This window comes from Enoplosus armatus, chromosome 1 (genome assembly GCF_043641665.1).
Source record: "Enoplosus armatus isolate fEnoArm2 chromosome 1, fEnoArm2.hap1, whole genome shotgun sequence".
Classification (NCBI taxonomy): Eukaryota; Metazoa; Chordata; class Actinopteri; order Centrarchiformes; family Enoplosidae; genus Enoplosus; species Enoplosus armatus.
The window spans coordinates 13,913,788-13,931,856 of NC_092180.1; the positions used below are offsets into that span (position 1 = coordinate 13,913,788).

An 18,069-nucleotide genomic window follows, 5' to 3' on the forward strand; every position below is an offset into this window, starting at 1 on the left:
GCAGAGTGTCTTTTAACGAGTGTACTCATCAGTGTGAGGCTTTTGTTGAAAAGAGCCATGTTGTCCACATGCCCTAAACACGTTCTGACTTCCCTACCATGTCAACCCCAAATCTATTTGTTGCTACTGAGGACGTCAATCTTAAAAAACAGGTCACATATACATAGATTCACTTTTAAAAAAGGCTAAATAAATAAATCATATTCTGAAGCAGCTGGACATGTTTTTAGCACTTTTGTTGGTGTTTTGTTGTCCAGTGATTGACAACACTACACAGACTTGTTTCACCTGTCGTAGAATTCATTGTCGGTTTTGGTTTTCTCATGGGATTTGTTGACAATAAGAAAAATATGAAATATTGCCAACCTTATTCTTTCAGTCAAGATAGTTGAAAGCTCATTTCATATTTTTATCTGAAGGGATGCGCCGATCTGATTTGCTGGATCTGACCTGATTACGCAGATCAGGGATCAGCCACGACATGACAATCCACATTAAACAGAGTTTCTTTGTCAATGTCATTATAAAATTCAGTGTTTCAGCTATCGGTTACCTTCAATCAGTCTCAGTGGGCCGCAGCCCTCCCTGGCCTCATGTTACTTACATAAAAACTATTCCAAGAAGTTGCACGCAGTGTTTTAAATTTGGGGAAAAAGAGAGCACTGGTATCAGATTGGTACTCTGTATTGGTGAATACGCTGAGTTGAGATATCTGAATCAGTATCTGGAGAGAAAACGTTGGACTGGTGCGTCCCTGGTTACCTGCCTGTTTGTAAGACAGGTCTGTATCTGTCGTACAATATGACTTCATTGTTCCAGCAATCACAAAAACAAGATGAATCACACTCGATGCACGTGACGTGGGCTCCGTTTTGCTGCGTCTCAATGTCAAAACAAATCAGTTCGTGCAACAAAGGATCACTGTTCTCACACGCACACCTCACGTTTGTCTTGTCCACCCTCATGTTTCAGTGAAAAAAGAGACGACGTTACAGGAACATTGTAACTGGGTGAAACTATATGCTGTGGGTACTTGTCTGTCTCGTGTCTGCCAGCCAGCCGGCAATGAGCGTCTTTACTTTCAGATGTAAAAACTCTCAAACCACCTTTAATTTGTGGCTCTTTGAGAGAGGAGCTGGAAGGAAAGAGATAGTTCATCTTGAGTTCAGAGTTGTCAGAGCAGGAGATAAGAACCTGCATTCATACACTGATTTAACAGTCAGCACCATGCAGATCTCTTTATGCCAGCGGGTTCCTGATAGGATCAGATATAGAGACAGATCTCTGAGCTAATACTGTAACCAGGAATGTGGTTTACCACCCAAACTGATCCTGTAATTCACTCAGCTTCTCCTTTTATGGATGTGTTTGTTCGTTTGATTGCAGTATTTGTCTCGAATTGTTCATCTGGTGTATGGTAAATAGATTTGCTGTTCACATTTCTTCTATAAGAGATATTTATATCCCAGAATCTGAGAAAAATGTGGCGCCTTTTTTTTTGTTTTTGCAAAGACTATTCTCAGAATTGGGAGTTTATAATCTCCGTAGCTAAACTGCACAAGCCCTCGACATTCCAAAAATAAGGATGTCTCTAGCTGTCTCACCCTCGCCCCATGTGTCCGAAAAGTACCCTAATGCCCATAACCAATTCATCTGACTCCTGTCCAATGTCCTCATCGAAACTGATTTGAAACAGGAACATTTTTTGGGGGGATTATTTTCTGGTGAAAAAAATGTCTGGCAGATGCCTGTTTTCTGGGTTAGATGACTTCATGACCTCACAGCATTTCACATGGTTGAATGGACTCTGGGTTTAGCTGCGCAGAGAAACTGTGGGTCACTTACACTGGCAAGTGAAAAACATCAGGGCCTCAGACAAATAACTCTTAAGTGGGCCAAGGAAACAAGACATTAACGCAAACTGTAGAAACCCCCCACTATTATCCCTTAAAGCTATAAATCAAACGTGTAATTGTGCTTTTCTACTCATGGAAGAGCGGGCGGAGTCCGGATAAGATCATCTGGTGCTCCGTTGATTCATGCATTTGATGATTTCCCAACTAGACCCCCATGTGCTGCAGGCAGCTGACATCATCCCGATTTCTAGGGTGGGACTCGATGATGTGTGTTGAGCCAGTGAGATCAGCGTTTTGGAGGTGTTGCGATGAATTTGGGAGCAGGTGCCCGCTGAGGGGCCACTAGGCTTTGAGGCAGAAGGGGGCCCCCAGCAGCAGTGAATCAGCTCTCACATAGCCCACATTGCAGAGGCACCCAGGAAATGGAAACTGCTGCACAGCCAGCATTCATTGCAACCGCAGGGCTACATGGATAATGGGATTTGGAGGACCAATAAAATAAATCAGTATCATCTGTCAGTGGAGTATTTTGGGGGCCTGTGGAAAGGCCAATCAGCTTATTTTTCAGGCTGTTTTCTCCTACAAGAAGCATTTACTGCAGCTGTGACCGTGCATGAAGAGCAGGGGATCCAAGACCAACAGATAACGTGCAATCTTGAATTTATAGACTGCTTTTGCCTTTTTATGTGAGAGCAGCACGCTTCCAGCCAACCAAGACTAATCACGCTGAACTGAACGAGAAACATGTAGCCAAGTTACACAAGATCACAATTACACAGCGCTGCATTTCAAAACATACGCTGTTTTTAGGGATAATCAGTTATTTGTCTTCAACTTCAGAGAAGAAATCACTTGCAGAGGCAGAAATGTAGCCTAACTCACGTCATGGTTGTGTAACAGCAAGGACCTTTCATCTCCTAAACTTGTAACTCATTTGCATGAATCTGGTTTGATAACATCAGAGGGACGCAGCAATGTGGAATAATTTAATAAAATGGCTGTCGAGTAAAACTGGCATTTCTGCCTTCGAAGGAAATGATTCCTGTCATGCCATTCCACACAATCCTGCTGGATAACTTCCGCTTCATCCCTCTGTTTGTGGGCAGAGTTCCTAATCTCCTTACCCAAAGCAAGAGGCTAAATATGGAGAGGACTGCCAGAGGTTCTGCCCAGATGTTGGCCTGCTGCAGCTCTGCACCTGCTGCCAGACAAACCCCACCCCCCCCAAAAAAAAGAAAAAGCCCTCTCTGCTCTTCTTCTGACCTTCTGCTTCCTCTCAGAGACAAACCTTCCTGGGACCACAAGAGTCCCGTTCAGAGCGCCAACCAGGCGCCACAGAGCCTGAGCTGGGGCTCTTGCCCAGTCCCATATTCATTGCTGGCAAATAAGACACCCGTCATCATCCTCTCCAGGCCCTGTTGTTGGCCCCCAGTGCAGCGGTGTCTGATTACCTTTCATTGAGAGAAAATCTTTAATAAAGATGATGTGTTCAAGTTTTCTTCCTGTATCCAATGACCCGACAAGACTAAGAGTCTACAGCTAGCGGCTCTGTGAGGCCGTACTTTGGCACAGCGGTGCTCAATGCTAATGTCGGCATGCTAACATACTCATGATCACAATGCTTTGATTAGCTTGTTAGCATGCTAACATTTGATATTCAGCACTCAACACAAAGTACAACTGAGGTTAATTTGGACATCATGGTAGCGTTAAATGAAAAGTCATTTTTTTTTTACAATTCATCCTGAAGAAACAGGAGTGTCTGTACCAAATGTGTTAGCAATCAATCTCCATGTGGTAACAACGAATGGATGGATCCATCCAGTAGTTGTTGACTACTGACTCATGCTACTAGCCAGCATGTTCTGGAGGATACTTTGCTAACTATCCTTGTTTTGCTCCCTAGCTAACTTTGTCATGTGCCAATAAAAACCTCAAATATAAACATAGAGTCTTTTTGCTTTTTGACAGTTAAACCAGGATGGAAGAGGACTGAAGATGTTCACGACAAATACTCCCTCCGCCATGTTGGCCTTGAACACAAAATGACAAAATAAAGACTATTTAACTATTTAACCAACTATTTTTGTTTAAATTTAATAAATATGTAGACGACAGGTAACAGGAAGTCAAAGGGTAGAAAGGGTTAGTATTTATATAGGGTGCCTTGCCATTGTTCACCTCTTGAACTACGAAACATGTAGAGTTCACGTTTGAATGCATTCTGTGCATGCTTGGATGTTTTGACATACGACATTACAGCAAAACAATATATAAAATATAAAAGTAATTGGTATATGTGATTTATCATGAATGAGCTACAACATGCAAAGCCACTTGTGAGGTCCTTTGATGCATCAGTGATAATGGTGCAATAATATAATAATTTTGTTGATGAAATTTCAATACATTTTTATTTTCACTTGTAACAGAGTATTTTTATATCGTAGTATTCCCATATTAATACTTTATCTAAAGTGAAGAACACAAGCGAGGTGTACTTTCAAGTATGTTTGATTTATTTCCAAAAAAATTAGTATCACCACAAAACATGGTACAAATATACAGTAACAAAAACAAAAAGCCTCTGACATCTTTGAATAGTTTCGTTTGCATTTTTTCTTTTTTGAGTGAAACTGTATATGTTGCACAAACAGAACAGATGAGACGAGGATCTCTGAAAACCTCATGTCCTACATGATATATTCATTTACTTCTTAAAAAGCCCTTAAAAGACACAGAGCCTGCCTGGACCATCTGAAGAAGAAGAAGAACAACAACAACAACAAAAGAAGAGTCTCCATTTCACTTTCAGAACAACGTTTCATCACAAACAGGGAACAGGCCACTCAGGTTTTTGCACCAGTAAACGACACATTAAAAAAACACGAAAGACTTGTTGGTCACATTAGAATTAAGGTTAGAAAAGTATACTCATGTTCAGTACATACAGTATATAAAATTAAATGTCACACCGGTATTTACAAGAAAAACATGAAGCCACCACACGTACACAGTTACACTTTTAATAAAAAATAATAATTTACATCACATGAGACAAATGTGTTACGCAGAAGTCAATAAACATTTGACAAAATACAGAAAACGTCACTTATTTAAATAGAAAAAATGTCAGGTAACTCTTTTGAACTCACTGTGCAAATTCCTTTCATTTAATCTGTCTTGAAGAAACGTTGTATGTACACTGTTGAGTAATGCCTTTAGCCTCGCTGTCTGCCTCTGTTAGAAAATCTATATTTGATAAGGAGTGCATACTTTTGAGCTAAGTGCAAACACATTGCTTTCTCGTGTTGTGCATTAAAATCTCTGAGTTTTTGGCAGTTCATACGTTTCTTTAAGCAGCAATAACCTTTTTCCTCGTAGTAAAATATCTGATAGAAATTCTTTTATAGGCTATTTTCTATTTTTAAGTTTAAAATTGAACCCACAGTTCGAATGGCCAGTGATATTGCTTTGATCTATTTACAGCTTAAGTAGGATAACATTTCCTTGGTAGTGCAGTCCCCTAAAACATCAGCTTATCTTCACTTCAGCCCTGCTGGAGGCACAGAGGAGGGAGTTGACAGTGGAGACGAATGTGTTCCGACTCCTACTGAAGCAGAGTGACGACAGCCTGACCAGCTGCTAAGTAACAGGCAGAGAGGTGGATGGACAGTATTCATCCTCCACTACCAGGCACTTTGTTCGCTGTGGTCCCCCCCGAATTTAAGACATCTGAAAGCCGAGTCGAGCGCTCGTCACGTCTCTGCTCTCAACCGCCCGACGCCTCCGCTAATGTTCATGATGTTAATGTCTCAGCGTTCAGGCTCGGAGGTTCGCGGCTCATGCGTCAGAGATGCAGTTCTGGATCTTGTCAATCCACAGCTGAGCGCTGGGCGCGTCCGAGGCGCAGAAGTTGTAGACTCGCTTGCTGGTCTTCAGCTAAAGAGGCATCAGACATCAAGGGACAAATGTGAACCAAAATAAAACAGACGGCTTTCCTGTTATCGACACGGACAGAAAGGTTTATCTCTAATGTCTAACGGCTGCGTCACGTTGAGGCTTTCACACAGCTCTTTTTCTCTGCTCCACTATCTTCATGCATTACGTCTGTTTTTTCCAGAGAAGCTTGCATCTTTGAAGTGTGAAATTCACTCGTCAGTGTATATGAATCCAGACATTTATTGTAAATTGACACAAGTTAAATATTTAATGATGCCCTTGTCAAACAAAACTAGGGTTTCTTATTTGTTCACGTCACTTCTCCTCCTCCAGTCTGTGAAGCAGAAGGAAGCTACTGTCGATAAGATGCTGCGTACAGTCATTTAAGAAAGCAAAGTGCAGCCACAAATATCGCCAATCATAATGAGTTGACAATGTGTTTTCAATATGCTTGTAAAACACAGGAACTGCAAAACAACTCTAAACAGTATTGGACATGTGGCTGCGGAGGAACAGATGCTTCTGAGGCTCGGACATGAAAGCTGTGATTTGCAACATGAGATCATTTACCTCGCACTCATTTTGACACATCTCTGATTGTCTCGCTAATTCGGCACGTTCAACACGTACATGAGCACGCGAAAGCCATGAAGGAACAACAATCACTGCTGATGTACTCACGTCGAAGAAAGCCTTTTCGCTGATGTGTTTGGGAGCTCCGATAGTCGGGGCGGCGATCATCACAGACTCCACCTCTGCCAGGTCGATGTGGCCTCTGCAGTTCGTGTCCTCCCCGGTGTCGTAGTACCTCAGCTGTGGAGGCGAGAACGTTAACCTGCAGCCTGTTCAGTGTTTCTTAAACATGAATGTGGTGCAACTCGCTCACCTGGTGTTTTGTAATGTCCAAAACAAACCAGCGAGGCTTCCAGCCTTTCAGCAGCGCTCCCCGTTTATACAGGATCCCCTCGTAAGACCTGAAAAATCAGAATCAGAAACACTTTATTGATCCCGGGGGGGGAATTGTACAGTACCGGTACTCCCATTCAAGATTAGAAAGCAGCATAAATTTAGAAATAAAAGTATGTACAAAATATAAAAATAAGAAATATATATATATATATGTATGTATTGCACTGTCATTTACGAATAAGTAATAGTGAGGGAGGAGTTGAACAGTTTGATGGCCACAGGCAGGAATGATTTCCTGTGGCGCTCTGTTGTACATATAATAATAATAATAATAATAATGTTATGTCTCTGTACCTTTTGGGTGGCAAATGATGGTGTTAAGTACAGTCAGCTTAAACAATATTCCTTTCTTTTGTTTGTTTTTTGACGGGTTCATGATCAAAGTTAGGTGGAGCGTCTCCCAACATTTGTTGCACAGAGGGCAGAAGGACAACACGAAGCCTGACTGACATGTTTCTCCATACGAACAACTGCAGCACTGTTTGTACATTGTGTTCCCATGTGTGTAAAGAGGCCAGAACTGGGGGGCTGTCTTACTCTGTAACAGTAAAGACCAGAATATACTACACATCTTCTTTCTCAAAGCTGTGGAAACAGTTTACATCTAAAATATTGTGTTTTAATGATCAGCCTCATCAACAACCTGTCAACAAAGATTTCACAAGTTTTTACGTTTTATGCAAAGCATCTTAGTTATCAGTATAAATAATATTTGTATGTATGTATAGTATTGCAGGAGAGTAAAGGTGTGAAGCTTGCGAGCAGGTGATTAAGTATTTACAGAAAATTAGAATAATATAGAGGATTATATGATTCTGGATAATATGTCACACATACAATGAAATACAGAGACAATGTTGGTGCTTAAAGAGGTTGTAAGCTTCAAGATACTTAATGTTGAGTGTGTCCAATGAACTCACTTCATCTGTTAAAACTTTTGTCTGTCAAAACATTATCTGGAATATGAAACGTGATGAGGACATACAAGAAAGTAAAAAATAAAATAATTCACATGAAGTGGATTTTAAATCATTGTTTGTCCAACTCAGGAAAATATCCAGATATTAGAGCCAAGAGACTGTACTTTAACCTCGCAGTAATTGTAAAATTACACACCCAGAGTTTCACAGAGTACAGACAATCCTCACAAACATGACACACAGCATACCACAGCACTGACTCATCTTCCAAAACTGGACCAGGCCCCTGGGCAGCAGTTTCAAATGTGGACTTCTCAGGAAGTTCACGACCCACCTGTTCTCCTCGCTCTTGGGGGTGAACTGGTTGTAAAGTGTCGCAGCGCGACGGTTGATCCCATTGGCCGCGGCGGTGCTGCGGTCTTCGCCCAGCCCGCCGTCTGGCAGGTGCAGCATGGAGCGCCGCTGGAAGGCCTGCAGACTGGACGTGGGAATGAGGCCTGAGATGGACACCGACTGTTTACGGAGCTGCAAACACGCGAGATAACAACGTGTGAAAAATACACGCAAGAACAGTTTTATGAGATTTGATATAACTATTCCTGGTATTTTCGCGCACATTTCCTTCTTGCATGAGGTCTTCCTGAATGCTGATCCTGACTCTCTCAAGAGTTGTCTGCCATTTCTCCGGGGTCTGGTTCAGCTCACTCTCCAGCTTCTCGATGTCCTGCAGCACCAACGACAGCCAAGAAAGACGTCAAATGTGACGTATGATACAAGAACAAACAGGACAAAACTTCAGATCAAAGTTCTGGTAACTAAAACTTCTTACAGCGAGGAGTTTGGTGATGGCATCAGGCTGGGCGCGGCTCACGCTGCTGTAACACGGCCACACGATCCTCCTCTTGCTGTTGGAGATGGTGTCCGCCTCCTCCGAGCTGTCCGACCTCACGGCCATCATCCTCCAGTCGTAACACGGCCCCGTGGAGAGAGTCTCATCCGTGAAGAAGTCCCATTTATTCAGGCTGGGGATGCTGATCGAAGGCTTCAGGATCACCTACAAAACAGTTTTAATGAGAATCAGATGCGATCTTATGGTGTTCATCATGTAAAACAGCAGTATAATTTCTTGATGAGGATAATCAAAAGGCCAAATACAGTGAAATAACAGTGTGTAAGTTGTATTTCAAACAAGCTTAATCTGCTCTGTGAATCTTGCAGAGAGCACTTTGTTAGTCAGTGTGTGGCCGACTGGACATGATGCCTCAAAATACAGAAACAGGCTCCTCTCATTGATTTGCACTGCGTACAGATATGATGACATGAGAGGAAACATTTGAGATCATCAGCGTCAAACAAACAGAGGTGTAATCAATAACAGGGCACTTCTCTGTCTGGAGACTGGAAGAACACAGAGGCATTTCTTAATGATCAGAATACAAAATACACACGAGAAAGAAACAACTCCAGCGACTCAACTTCATCTCTGAGTTTGATATGTTTCTCCATCTTTAATTTGGTCATATATCAGGTCAGAAACACCCTCTGGATACTTAACTGAAGGTCAGGCAAATGGTCTTTCTAACCATCATGAATGTTTTTTTGCGTGGGATGTCTTTGAAACATTGCCAGGCTTCAGCATTTTATCTGCTGAGTTCTGTTGCACTAGCTCTGGCCTGCTAATTGTGTTTTAAAAAGTACATTCAAAGCCCACATTAACAATGTAATCATGATCACAATCAAAAGACTGGTTTTTGTATAATAAGAGTTCATTTTTAGCTTTTAATGTATTTGACAGCACAAGAGAAAAGTCAGCAGGCGATGATGTGTTCAACCCGCTCCTCTGAGTGGGAGCTGCATGAATCAGCTGTAAGCTGTCGGACGCATGTGGAGCTCTGCTACATGGAGGACGGACAGGCGGACAGAAACACTCACGTCGCTCTCTGAGGGGCTGTACAGATAGTTGAGGAAGATGGGACTCCTCCTGTGCATCCTGTTGATGCACTCCCAGATACAGATGCCTCTGCGGGCCTGTTTATCACCTTTATCCTCAAACAACAAGCCTGCGAACAAACACAGAGGAGAAGCTGTTGAGCACATGTGCCGATTAATCCCACAGATTGTTTTAGCTGATGCAACAAAAGGCTTCATCTGTTGTATTATGGGATATGAGTGGAGACTTGCACTCATTTCACAGTACATCAATTAATCTTCAAACATACACATAACCCACAGCATCTCATCTCATAACTGTAATCCCTCAGCATCACTTTTCACATATGTGTCCAAATAGAAGAAGAGAAAATATTTGGTTAGTAATTTTTAAATAAATTTTCAACATAAATTGTTATTATCTGTGACAATATATTTTACCAAAGAAATGCAAATCCTTTTCTTGCGACAGTTGCTGCACATCTGGTCATGGTGCAACTAGCAGGAACATTACAGGCTTCTGCTGCTGTTTCAGTGAAGGAATCATCATTTATGTGTTGCATGTAGTTTGGGGAACTCTTATATGTTTAATTCAGCACCATTTTAAAAGAAAAGGGAAAACTAATTTAAGCAGTTGAGTTGAGTATTAATTTGGATGCAGACATCTAGACACCGTACGTGCCTGAAAGGAACATACAGCCAACTGTAATGCAGCATTTCCTCAGTATAAAAAGAGATAATATGAAAAAAACAATCCCCCCTGGTTTAAATCGTAAAGGACACTGACCATGTTCCAAGCGCTCATAGTCTGAGTCCAACAGGAAGTTCTTGAAGCGGTTAGAGATGTGATGATAGGCCAGGAACTTCAGATAATACTGATTAAACTCAAACTCCAGAGGATGTTGCTCCGAAATCTGCAAAGACATGAAAAGATGGATAAAGATTAGAGTTAGAGAGCGAGAGAGAGGGAGGAAGAGACAGAGAAGGTCAGAGTGTGTGCGACAGCTGCATCGTGTCCTGGTGTTGTGGCTTCACATCCCTCCAGTGCTGAAATGCCCAATTAGAAACAGGAAAGAACCTCTCCTGTCCTTGTGGGGGCAAAGGTCAGTGATATCATCACCGCCAGACACAATCCAGACTGAGCCAGCAGGACTGCAGCTCCATTGTTCCCGTCCCGTGGTGTGAGGTGGCCAAAGACAGAGAAGTGTTGAATATTTGAGGCCACCTGGGTCTATTGGCAAAAACAACAGCTGTTTTGGAGATGAGGCACTTCTATTTTCAGCTCTTGTCCGAATCCCCCCCCCTTTATAGCTCTCCAGACCCCCAGGACCCCCGCCAAACTGTCTTAGCTGCCAAGCCTACAGTTTCTAAAGACAAATGCAGAAACTATGTGTTGATGTAAGTGTATGGGAGTGGGTCTGTGCGACCCCAGGAGACACGAAAAAAAAAAACCCACGACATTCTCTGCAGTTAGCATTTCAGAGCGGACATAGTTCACTGGAGCTCAGCTGTATGAGCTTCATTCATGACTCCACCCCCCCCCCCTCCCGAAATCCTGAAGCACACCCAGGCCTTCCTAGGGACTCTCAATCCCCAAAACTGCAATTTTCCACATGCCGCTCTAAACACGCACTGAAACGTAGAGAGATGCTCAAACACGCGAGCGCAGACAGCTCAGTGCTGATCACTGGGTTCATGGACCATCTGGGCAGCAGCCTGCCTGCTCGCTCCCTGGTGCAATACACTGTTGAAATTACACATCCAGTGTGGGGAAAACTGAAACAACTGTATAGATAATGACAGGTGAAATTTCTCGCCTTCTTCACTCTCACCCGTACGCTTTTCAGGAGTGTGATGAGCTCATGAAGGTGGGGGGGGGGGGGGGGGGGGGGGGGGGGGGGCAGGGACGCTCGACTGCCGGGAGCACATGTGGCAGTGAGGGTCGGTGGGGGGTAAACCTCACCTGGTGCACACAGTCCAGGAACTGCAGGAAGATGGGTGTGAAGCCGCTGCCCTGGCTGCTGGGACTCAGGTTGCTCCGCTGACTGAACTTGTGGCCAAAGGACAGCCACTCTTTCTCCAGCAGCACCTGAAAGCCCTCCAGAGTCCGGTAGAAAGGATCGCTCAGCAGCTGCACCAAAGACACCACCTGCAGAGAGACACCAAGAGAAAGAGAGTGAGAATGAGATTTCTCACAGTTTAAGTCAAAGCTCAGAACAGAGTGATGTCTGAGGAAATGATCCTCATCCTGATGTAGTAAAACAAAATTCAAGATACACTAATAAAGTTTGGTTTATATGAAAATACGGTTCCTACAGGAATAGAGCACAGGCTTGATACTGTTCGGGCTGATGAAGTATTAGAAACCTTTCTGTTTCTTGTTACTTACAGTATCTGATGACATACATACAGTACACGTGTAATTAGCTAATTTTTGGCCAATTTATCACTTAGTGGAAAAGTATTCGATGAACAACCTACTGTCAATGCCGCTGAGACCTGCTGAATATGACACTTCTCATTATGTTAAATACACAGGGTTTGATCATGACGAGGAGACTAGCAGCTGTTTCACCACCAACGTGCAGAATCTTCTCAGTTTGTCATGCACGATTACGATTATGTACACATTTTCTCTGTTTTTAGTATGATTTTTCTTTGCATCCCTTAAAAGCTGAACACAACAATCTAATAACGACCCATCTTCTGACGGCACGATGTTAAACCGATCATCTGCTATCAATAACATTTATATAACATCATAGCAAAAAAAAAAAAAAAAGAGTCTTCAGGCACACTTGAGCTCACACCACAAAACACCATTTGAGAACCACTTGTCTGCACATGCAGTATGCTTGGCCTGCTTCCCTGCCCGTGTCTCCTCCAACACAACTAATGAGCCCTGACGCGTGTGGAATGAGCGAGAAAAACAGTTCATGGCTTCCCCATGGGGTTTAAAAGAACGTCCAGCCCTGAGTGGTAGAGAAAGCCCCCTGCAAACCCCGGCACTGAAATAAGCCCCTCAGATTATTGTGAGACTATAGCAGACTGAGGGCTGGATTTAAGAAAGGAGCCAGGCATGATAGAGGAGAGAGGATATGAGAGCGAGGCTGAGGATGAGAGGGAGAAACAGAAAACAGGGTTTAGAAAGAAAGCAAAGACGGTTCTGCATCCTGTCTGCTGGGTGTCTATGGTCCGTGGACAGAGGCAGCAGAGCCAGAGCATATGGAGCCCATTTGCCTGTGCGGGCCGAGAAGGACCTGGCGTTATGGAGCCGGTGGCCCGTGGAGAGAGATGCTCCGGGCCGAACACGTGCCTGGCATAAGGGATCCACAAAGTGTGCTTTTAAACAGCAGCCCAGGGCTTTACAAACCCTGTAAACACATTCGAAGGACATGCGCTTGCAACACAAACATGTGCACTTTAACAGGTCAACATGGAAAATATGAGCTCACAGAGCAAACACGCGACGAAATGCTGAGTGCAGCAGCAAATGGATACTGATAATTGATCCGGATCGGAACTGACTTTTTGTTTGCATGCCTTAAAGTCAGAACCATGAACCTTCATGATTGAAATCAGCACAAATCAGTGAAATAAGGCTTAAAGACTTTTTGTTATCTTTCTCTGTGTAAGTGGGTCACCGGTGACAGAACTGATTAGAAGATGAGCAGGAAAAGTAGGTGTGCCAGATTTATGATTCGCGCAGGGCCCATTCAGAAGTGCAGTCTGAATGGATGCCACGAGTGTCTGTGGAGAATCCTGAAAAATATTGTCGTCAACATCTAAAAGTCACATACTAAGTTACTTGTTTCTGCTTTCAACCTCAATACATAATAATGATAATGATGGGCGACGGGGCAGTTCTCTTAAACAGTTACACCAAACTGTGTGGCTTTCGTAGAAACAGCTGTCTATAAGTGAAGCACTGTTTATCTGAGGTACTCTCTTGTTAAACAGCTGTACTGCACCTGGATCCTTTGAACGTCTTTTTTTGTTTTTAATTCGTAAAAACAATTTTTCTGGCTTTTTATTTTTGTTAGTTTGATTGTGTCTCTGCTCTGGTGAAGTCAACATGACGAGGGAGTTCTTGTGCACTGTTTTGTTCTCTTTTCACATCAAAAACAAACAAAAAACTGTTAAAAGTTAATTATAATGTGTATAAAGTGTTTTATGAACAGTCAACTATTTTCTGTTAGTAATTTAACTTTAACAAGTGATTTTTTTTGGTCACATTTTACAATTACAGCTTGCACCCACAGGAAAGTTATGCTTTCATTAAAATTGTGCACAAGGTTTCAGCTTACTTTTGGAAATTTGGCAAAATACAAAGTGAATGAGTGCATGTTCCATTCAAGAGACAGAATTAATTGAGTGCCGGTAACTCTGATACATCGTGGCATTTCATTGCTGCTTCCCACTTAGGATGGTACTTAATGTGTTTCTTTTGATCCACGTGTCCCCTGTTGTTTTTTTATCAACTGCTATGATTATAAAGAGGGGAGTGAAATGTAACAAGGACCCCCATCTGGACTTATACCAGGAACGTTGTGGTTACATACACTTAACAACCCCCTTCGTTTATGGGCTTTCAGGTGCAGTGGAGGCATGACGTGAATGATTTGTCTATACTAGTCTCCATCAGCATTTACAGTAACAAATTTCATTGTTTTCATTATGCCAGCTGTCCCACCTTCTCCAAGCGAGAAACTTATATAAGCATTTTGTAATATTTCTTGTTTCTTGTTTTCCCCTCAGGTTTTTTTTTTTACACATAAAATGAAAATCTGCAGACAAACAGGTTGATGGAAACGTACCTAAAGACAAACTCTGCACCACATTGAAACTCTGTGTTTTTCCTCTGGTATACATATTGTGCGTTTATTCACATGGACATTTGTGCATGTTTCTCACTTGTGTAGTAATGTCCCAGCCGTCCTCCAGGCTGAGGAGAACAGATGAGCCGCTGTCCAGAAGCTCCACCAGAATCAGTGCCAGCTGCAGGATCTTGTGAAGCTGTGGGAGATCAACATATGTGCACATGAAGACATGTACACACAAATAGACGCACACACAATTAATCCTCTCTGTGCATACATTACCATGTTTGGTCTACTGGTAAATTACTTTCTGATTAACTGCTTGTTGCCTATGAGGGGTTTCCCACAGATAATATTTTCATATGATATGTTCAATGTAAGGGCAAAGGCTGCAGGGGGTCAATCACATAACCAGCATGATAAGAGCTCTGCTGTGGGGAATCTGTTTCCCTTGGGAAAATGGCTTCAGAGTGGATTTATTCATTATGTGAATCTGATACACAGGATGAGCAGGAAGAGCCGACTGCTGGGTCGTTCTCACACAATTTCTAGAGTCTGACTCGGAGTCACTGTGTTGCTGGTAAAAAGCGAAAACAGTGTTGTGAGTGTGTTTGTTCACCTGCAGGATCCATTCAGAGTCCTCCAAGGCTTTGAGGAAGGAGTCCTCCGAGTCGGACGAGGTGGCGCTGGGAGCGCAGGCTCTCAGCAGCTTTTTAAAAGAGGCTTTCACCTGCCGCGTGTCTGCAATGTCCACCGGCACCAGTTCACAGTTCAGAGACGAGTCCACTCTGAGGCCCTGTAATAAGAGAGAGAAATATAACACACAAAGGTCCCAAGTCAAACTTGAACCAGGAGCGCTGCAGTTCACGGTAGGCATCTTAAGCCCTGAGCAACGGGGGTTCCCGGAATCTACGGGATGTCTTGTATTCGAATGCATTATATTGAAAGGGGTTTTTAATATTTTATCCAACTCATTTACACATTTATGGAGGTGGAAACATATTAGAAACACATTTACAATATCATGTACAATCAAAACAAACAACAAACTATAGTTTCTGATGGGGAGGAAACAGCTCTCTGTTTCGTGTCATGGCGTTCTTCTTGTATTATCGCTTTATTTATCTAAATTAATCATTTAATTTGTTGTCTTGTCTACAGTGTGCTTGCCCTTTGTTGTTTATTGTTGCTGTTGGTATGTTTCTCTTTGTGTATATTTAATGTCCTTCTGTACAGCACTTTGGTCAGCTTAAGAAGTGCTCTATAAATAAACTTTTTACAAGCCTGTCTTTGATCACTTATGTCGTTTATCCTCAAGACACCACTTCCGTCAGACACAGGTGTTTCACTGTTGACTGACGTCATGTGAACAATTAATGTACAAACAACTCTTACTGACACAGGTGAAAACACTGTAAGCCTTTTGGAGAAACTGAGCGGACTTGAATAATTCCAGTAGAGGTACTCTCACTGCTTTCAGGTTTTGACATATTTTACTGATATTATTTCATGTGCTAGCCCAATTATTCCACAATAGACACTCTCCATAACATGCAAGTACTTTAAAACTTTATACATATTGTGATGATTTTTTACAACTCCAAATCCCAATGTACATAAAAATGCACGCTTGTAAATTTAATATACACTCAAGGGCCACTTTATTAGGTACAAGTGTACAATCTCAGCCATAAATCTTACCTTTACAAAGTTTATAAAGTTCAGTTTCTGGTGACATTGTCTGAAATGTGTAAATCAAATTAAATGTTTATTCCTGAGATCTTAAAGGTGGTGTTGTACTGGACTGCATGAAATTGAGAGGTGTTTCTAATTTTTTGTTCTTCCTATTTAAATACATGACAGAATATTAGCAACACCTCTGAATATAATGCAAAACCATCACTATGACCTCAATGCTTAAACTACAATTCATAACAAAATGTCCTGTCGACCCCAGAGAGCAGCTTTCTTTTCATTCTCACCTTTAAGTGGGACTTTTCTCCGAAGACGTAGAGGGCAGCTTGCTGTTTCAGGAGCTGAGCCTGCAGACTGTTGCTACCTGCAGGGGGCGCCAGATCCTTCCCTGCTAGCCTGGCGCCCACGTCTACTGGTGGTGGGTGATGGCTGAGTCTGCTGCTGGAGCGCAGGCTAGCCCACATGCCTGCAAACACACAGATGCAAACAAAGGTCACACACACATGCGGGAGCTGGCCTGTTCGAATGCCACTGATGTACACATGCTGTCAAACAAACTACGACTGAATGATGAACAACACATGACATGCGGACTACGTTTACATGCACAGCAGTGCAACAGGGATTATGTAAAGACCTTCATTCTTTCAGTCCACCAACAAAGCAGTTGCCTCTGTGAATCGGGTGTGTTGAGATATTAGAAGCAGAAGTTGTTGTTGTCAACATGTCTATAAGCCATTTCCCTAAAAACCAGCTTGAATCACTATCAGGCGAGGAAGGACATGATTTTTCACAGAAATCATTTTCAACCCTTTTGAGTTGCATTTGTGTGGCTGTCAACTAATGTCAGCTTCTGCAACCAGGGCACTTATACAAGAGCCTTTGACCAAATGGGCTCACATTAACGTCAGATATCTTAAAATGCTTCGGGGGTCATAACTTGAATTCATACCTAACGTTTTAAAAGCTGCTGGTAACACTTTTCACAGATACGATCGATAACGAAACTGTTTACATCTGATTGCAAGATTAACATGACTGCTGTTTAGACCTGATGTGACTCAGAGATAAACAGGCAACCAAAACACAAGTCATCACACACCCACCGTAATAGAGCATTTATATGATTTTATACATTAACCAAATCCCTACGTGTCACAGTAACAGAATACTCAAGCAATCTTCATTATACTACAGGACCAGAGGGGCCTCATTTTGTGTGATTCATGACTTGTCTCCCATGACAAACAGCGTCCCTTCCTCCTCAGTGTGGACCCGGCTCTTAACTGACCACAGTCAGCCCTGCTGAGCCAACACATTAACAATGGAAAAGGCCACATTAGAGCAGCCACTTTGGTTTGTGAAAAACCACAGTTCCCAGAAGAGCACTTGCAAAGTCAGCGATGATTAGTACTATGCCTCACAAGGTCTTTGTAAGGGGTTTGCAGCACGGTGCAGCGTAGTACGTGACCTGGTTAGTAAAGCAGGTTAGAGAGAGGAAGATGCGTTAAAAAGACAAGGAGCGCTTTAAGGGGACTGGAGGGGGAAAGAGACTGTTTGACTATACCTTGATGGTGGATTCTCTCCTTACTGGCAGGTTTTTGGTTTGAGTGAGTGAATAGTTTATCTCTGTACTCAAGCACTGGGTGGTTGTTTGCACATGAGGTAGAGATAGAAGATGAGGGGCATGAAAAAAATAAATCATGTCAACATCATACGGACATCACCACCTACCCTGCTAACCATTTCAGACCACAGAAACATGCAAACGGAGAGTTATAGCTGAGGGTCAAAGATCACACTGGTCCACATAAAATTATTTTTAAATGATCAAGAGATGGATTGTCATAGCATGCATTAATATGTTTGTCCACGGTTATGATTGATGGTGTGAAGACAAAGAGCCAAAGATACTAAGACGTTTGTGCCAATTTATCA

The 18,069-nt window shown here is 42.6% G+C and overlaps 1 protein-coding gene across 1 annotated transcript in view; it reads right to left on the reverse strand.

The window, feature by feature from the left end:
* Window positions 1-4,354: 4,354 nt before the first annotated feature.
* Window positions 4,355-18,069, reverse strand: part of sbf2 (SET binding factor 2) — an 88,205-nt gene continuing 74,490 nt past the window's right edge. The window contains exons 30-42 of the mRNA XM_070910211.1: window positions 17,699-17,773; window positions 16,419-16,597; window positions 15,056-15,232; window positions 14,531-14,632; window positions 11,580-11,765; window positions 10,404-10,530; window positions 9,620-9,747; window positions 8,517-8,741; window positions 8,304-8,411; window positions 8,022-8,212; window positions 6,685-6,772; window positions 6,480-6,611; window positions 4,355-5,798 (exon numbers count right to left, since the gene is read on the reverse strand). Of these exons, the coding sequence (XP_070766312.1) occupies window positions 5,700-5,798; window positions 6,480-6,611; window positions 6,685-6,772; window positions 8,022-8,212; window positions 8,304-8,411; window positions 8,517-8,741; window positions 9,620-9,747; window positions 10,404-10,530; window positions 11,580-11,765; window positions 14,531-14,632; window positions 15,056-15,232; window positions 16,419-16,597; window positions 17,699-17,773 (1,817 nt within the window). The 3' untranslated portion in view covers window positions 4,355-5,699. The remainder of the gene's footprint in view (window positions 5,799-6,479; window positions 6,612-6,684; window positions 6,773-8,021; window positions 8,213-8,303; window positions 8,412-8,516; window positions 8,742-9,619; window positions 9,748-10,403; window positions 10,531-11,579; window positions 11,766-14,530; window positions 14,633-15,055; window positions 15,233-16,418; window positions 16,598-17,698; window positions 17,774-18,069) is intronic.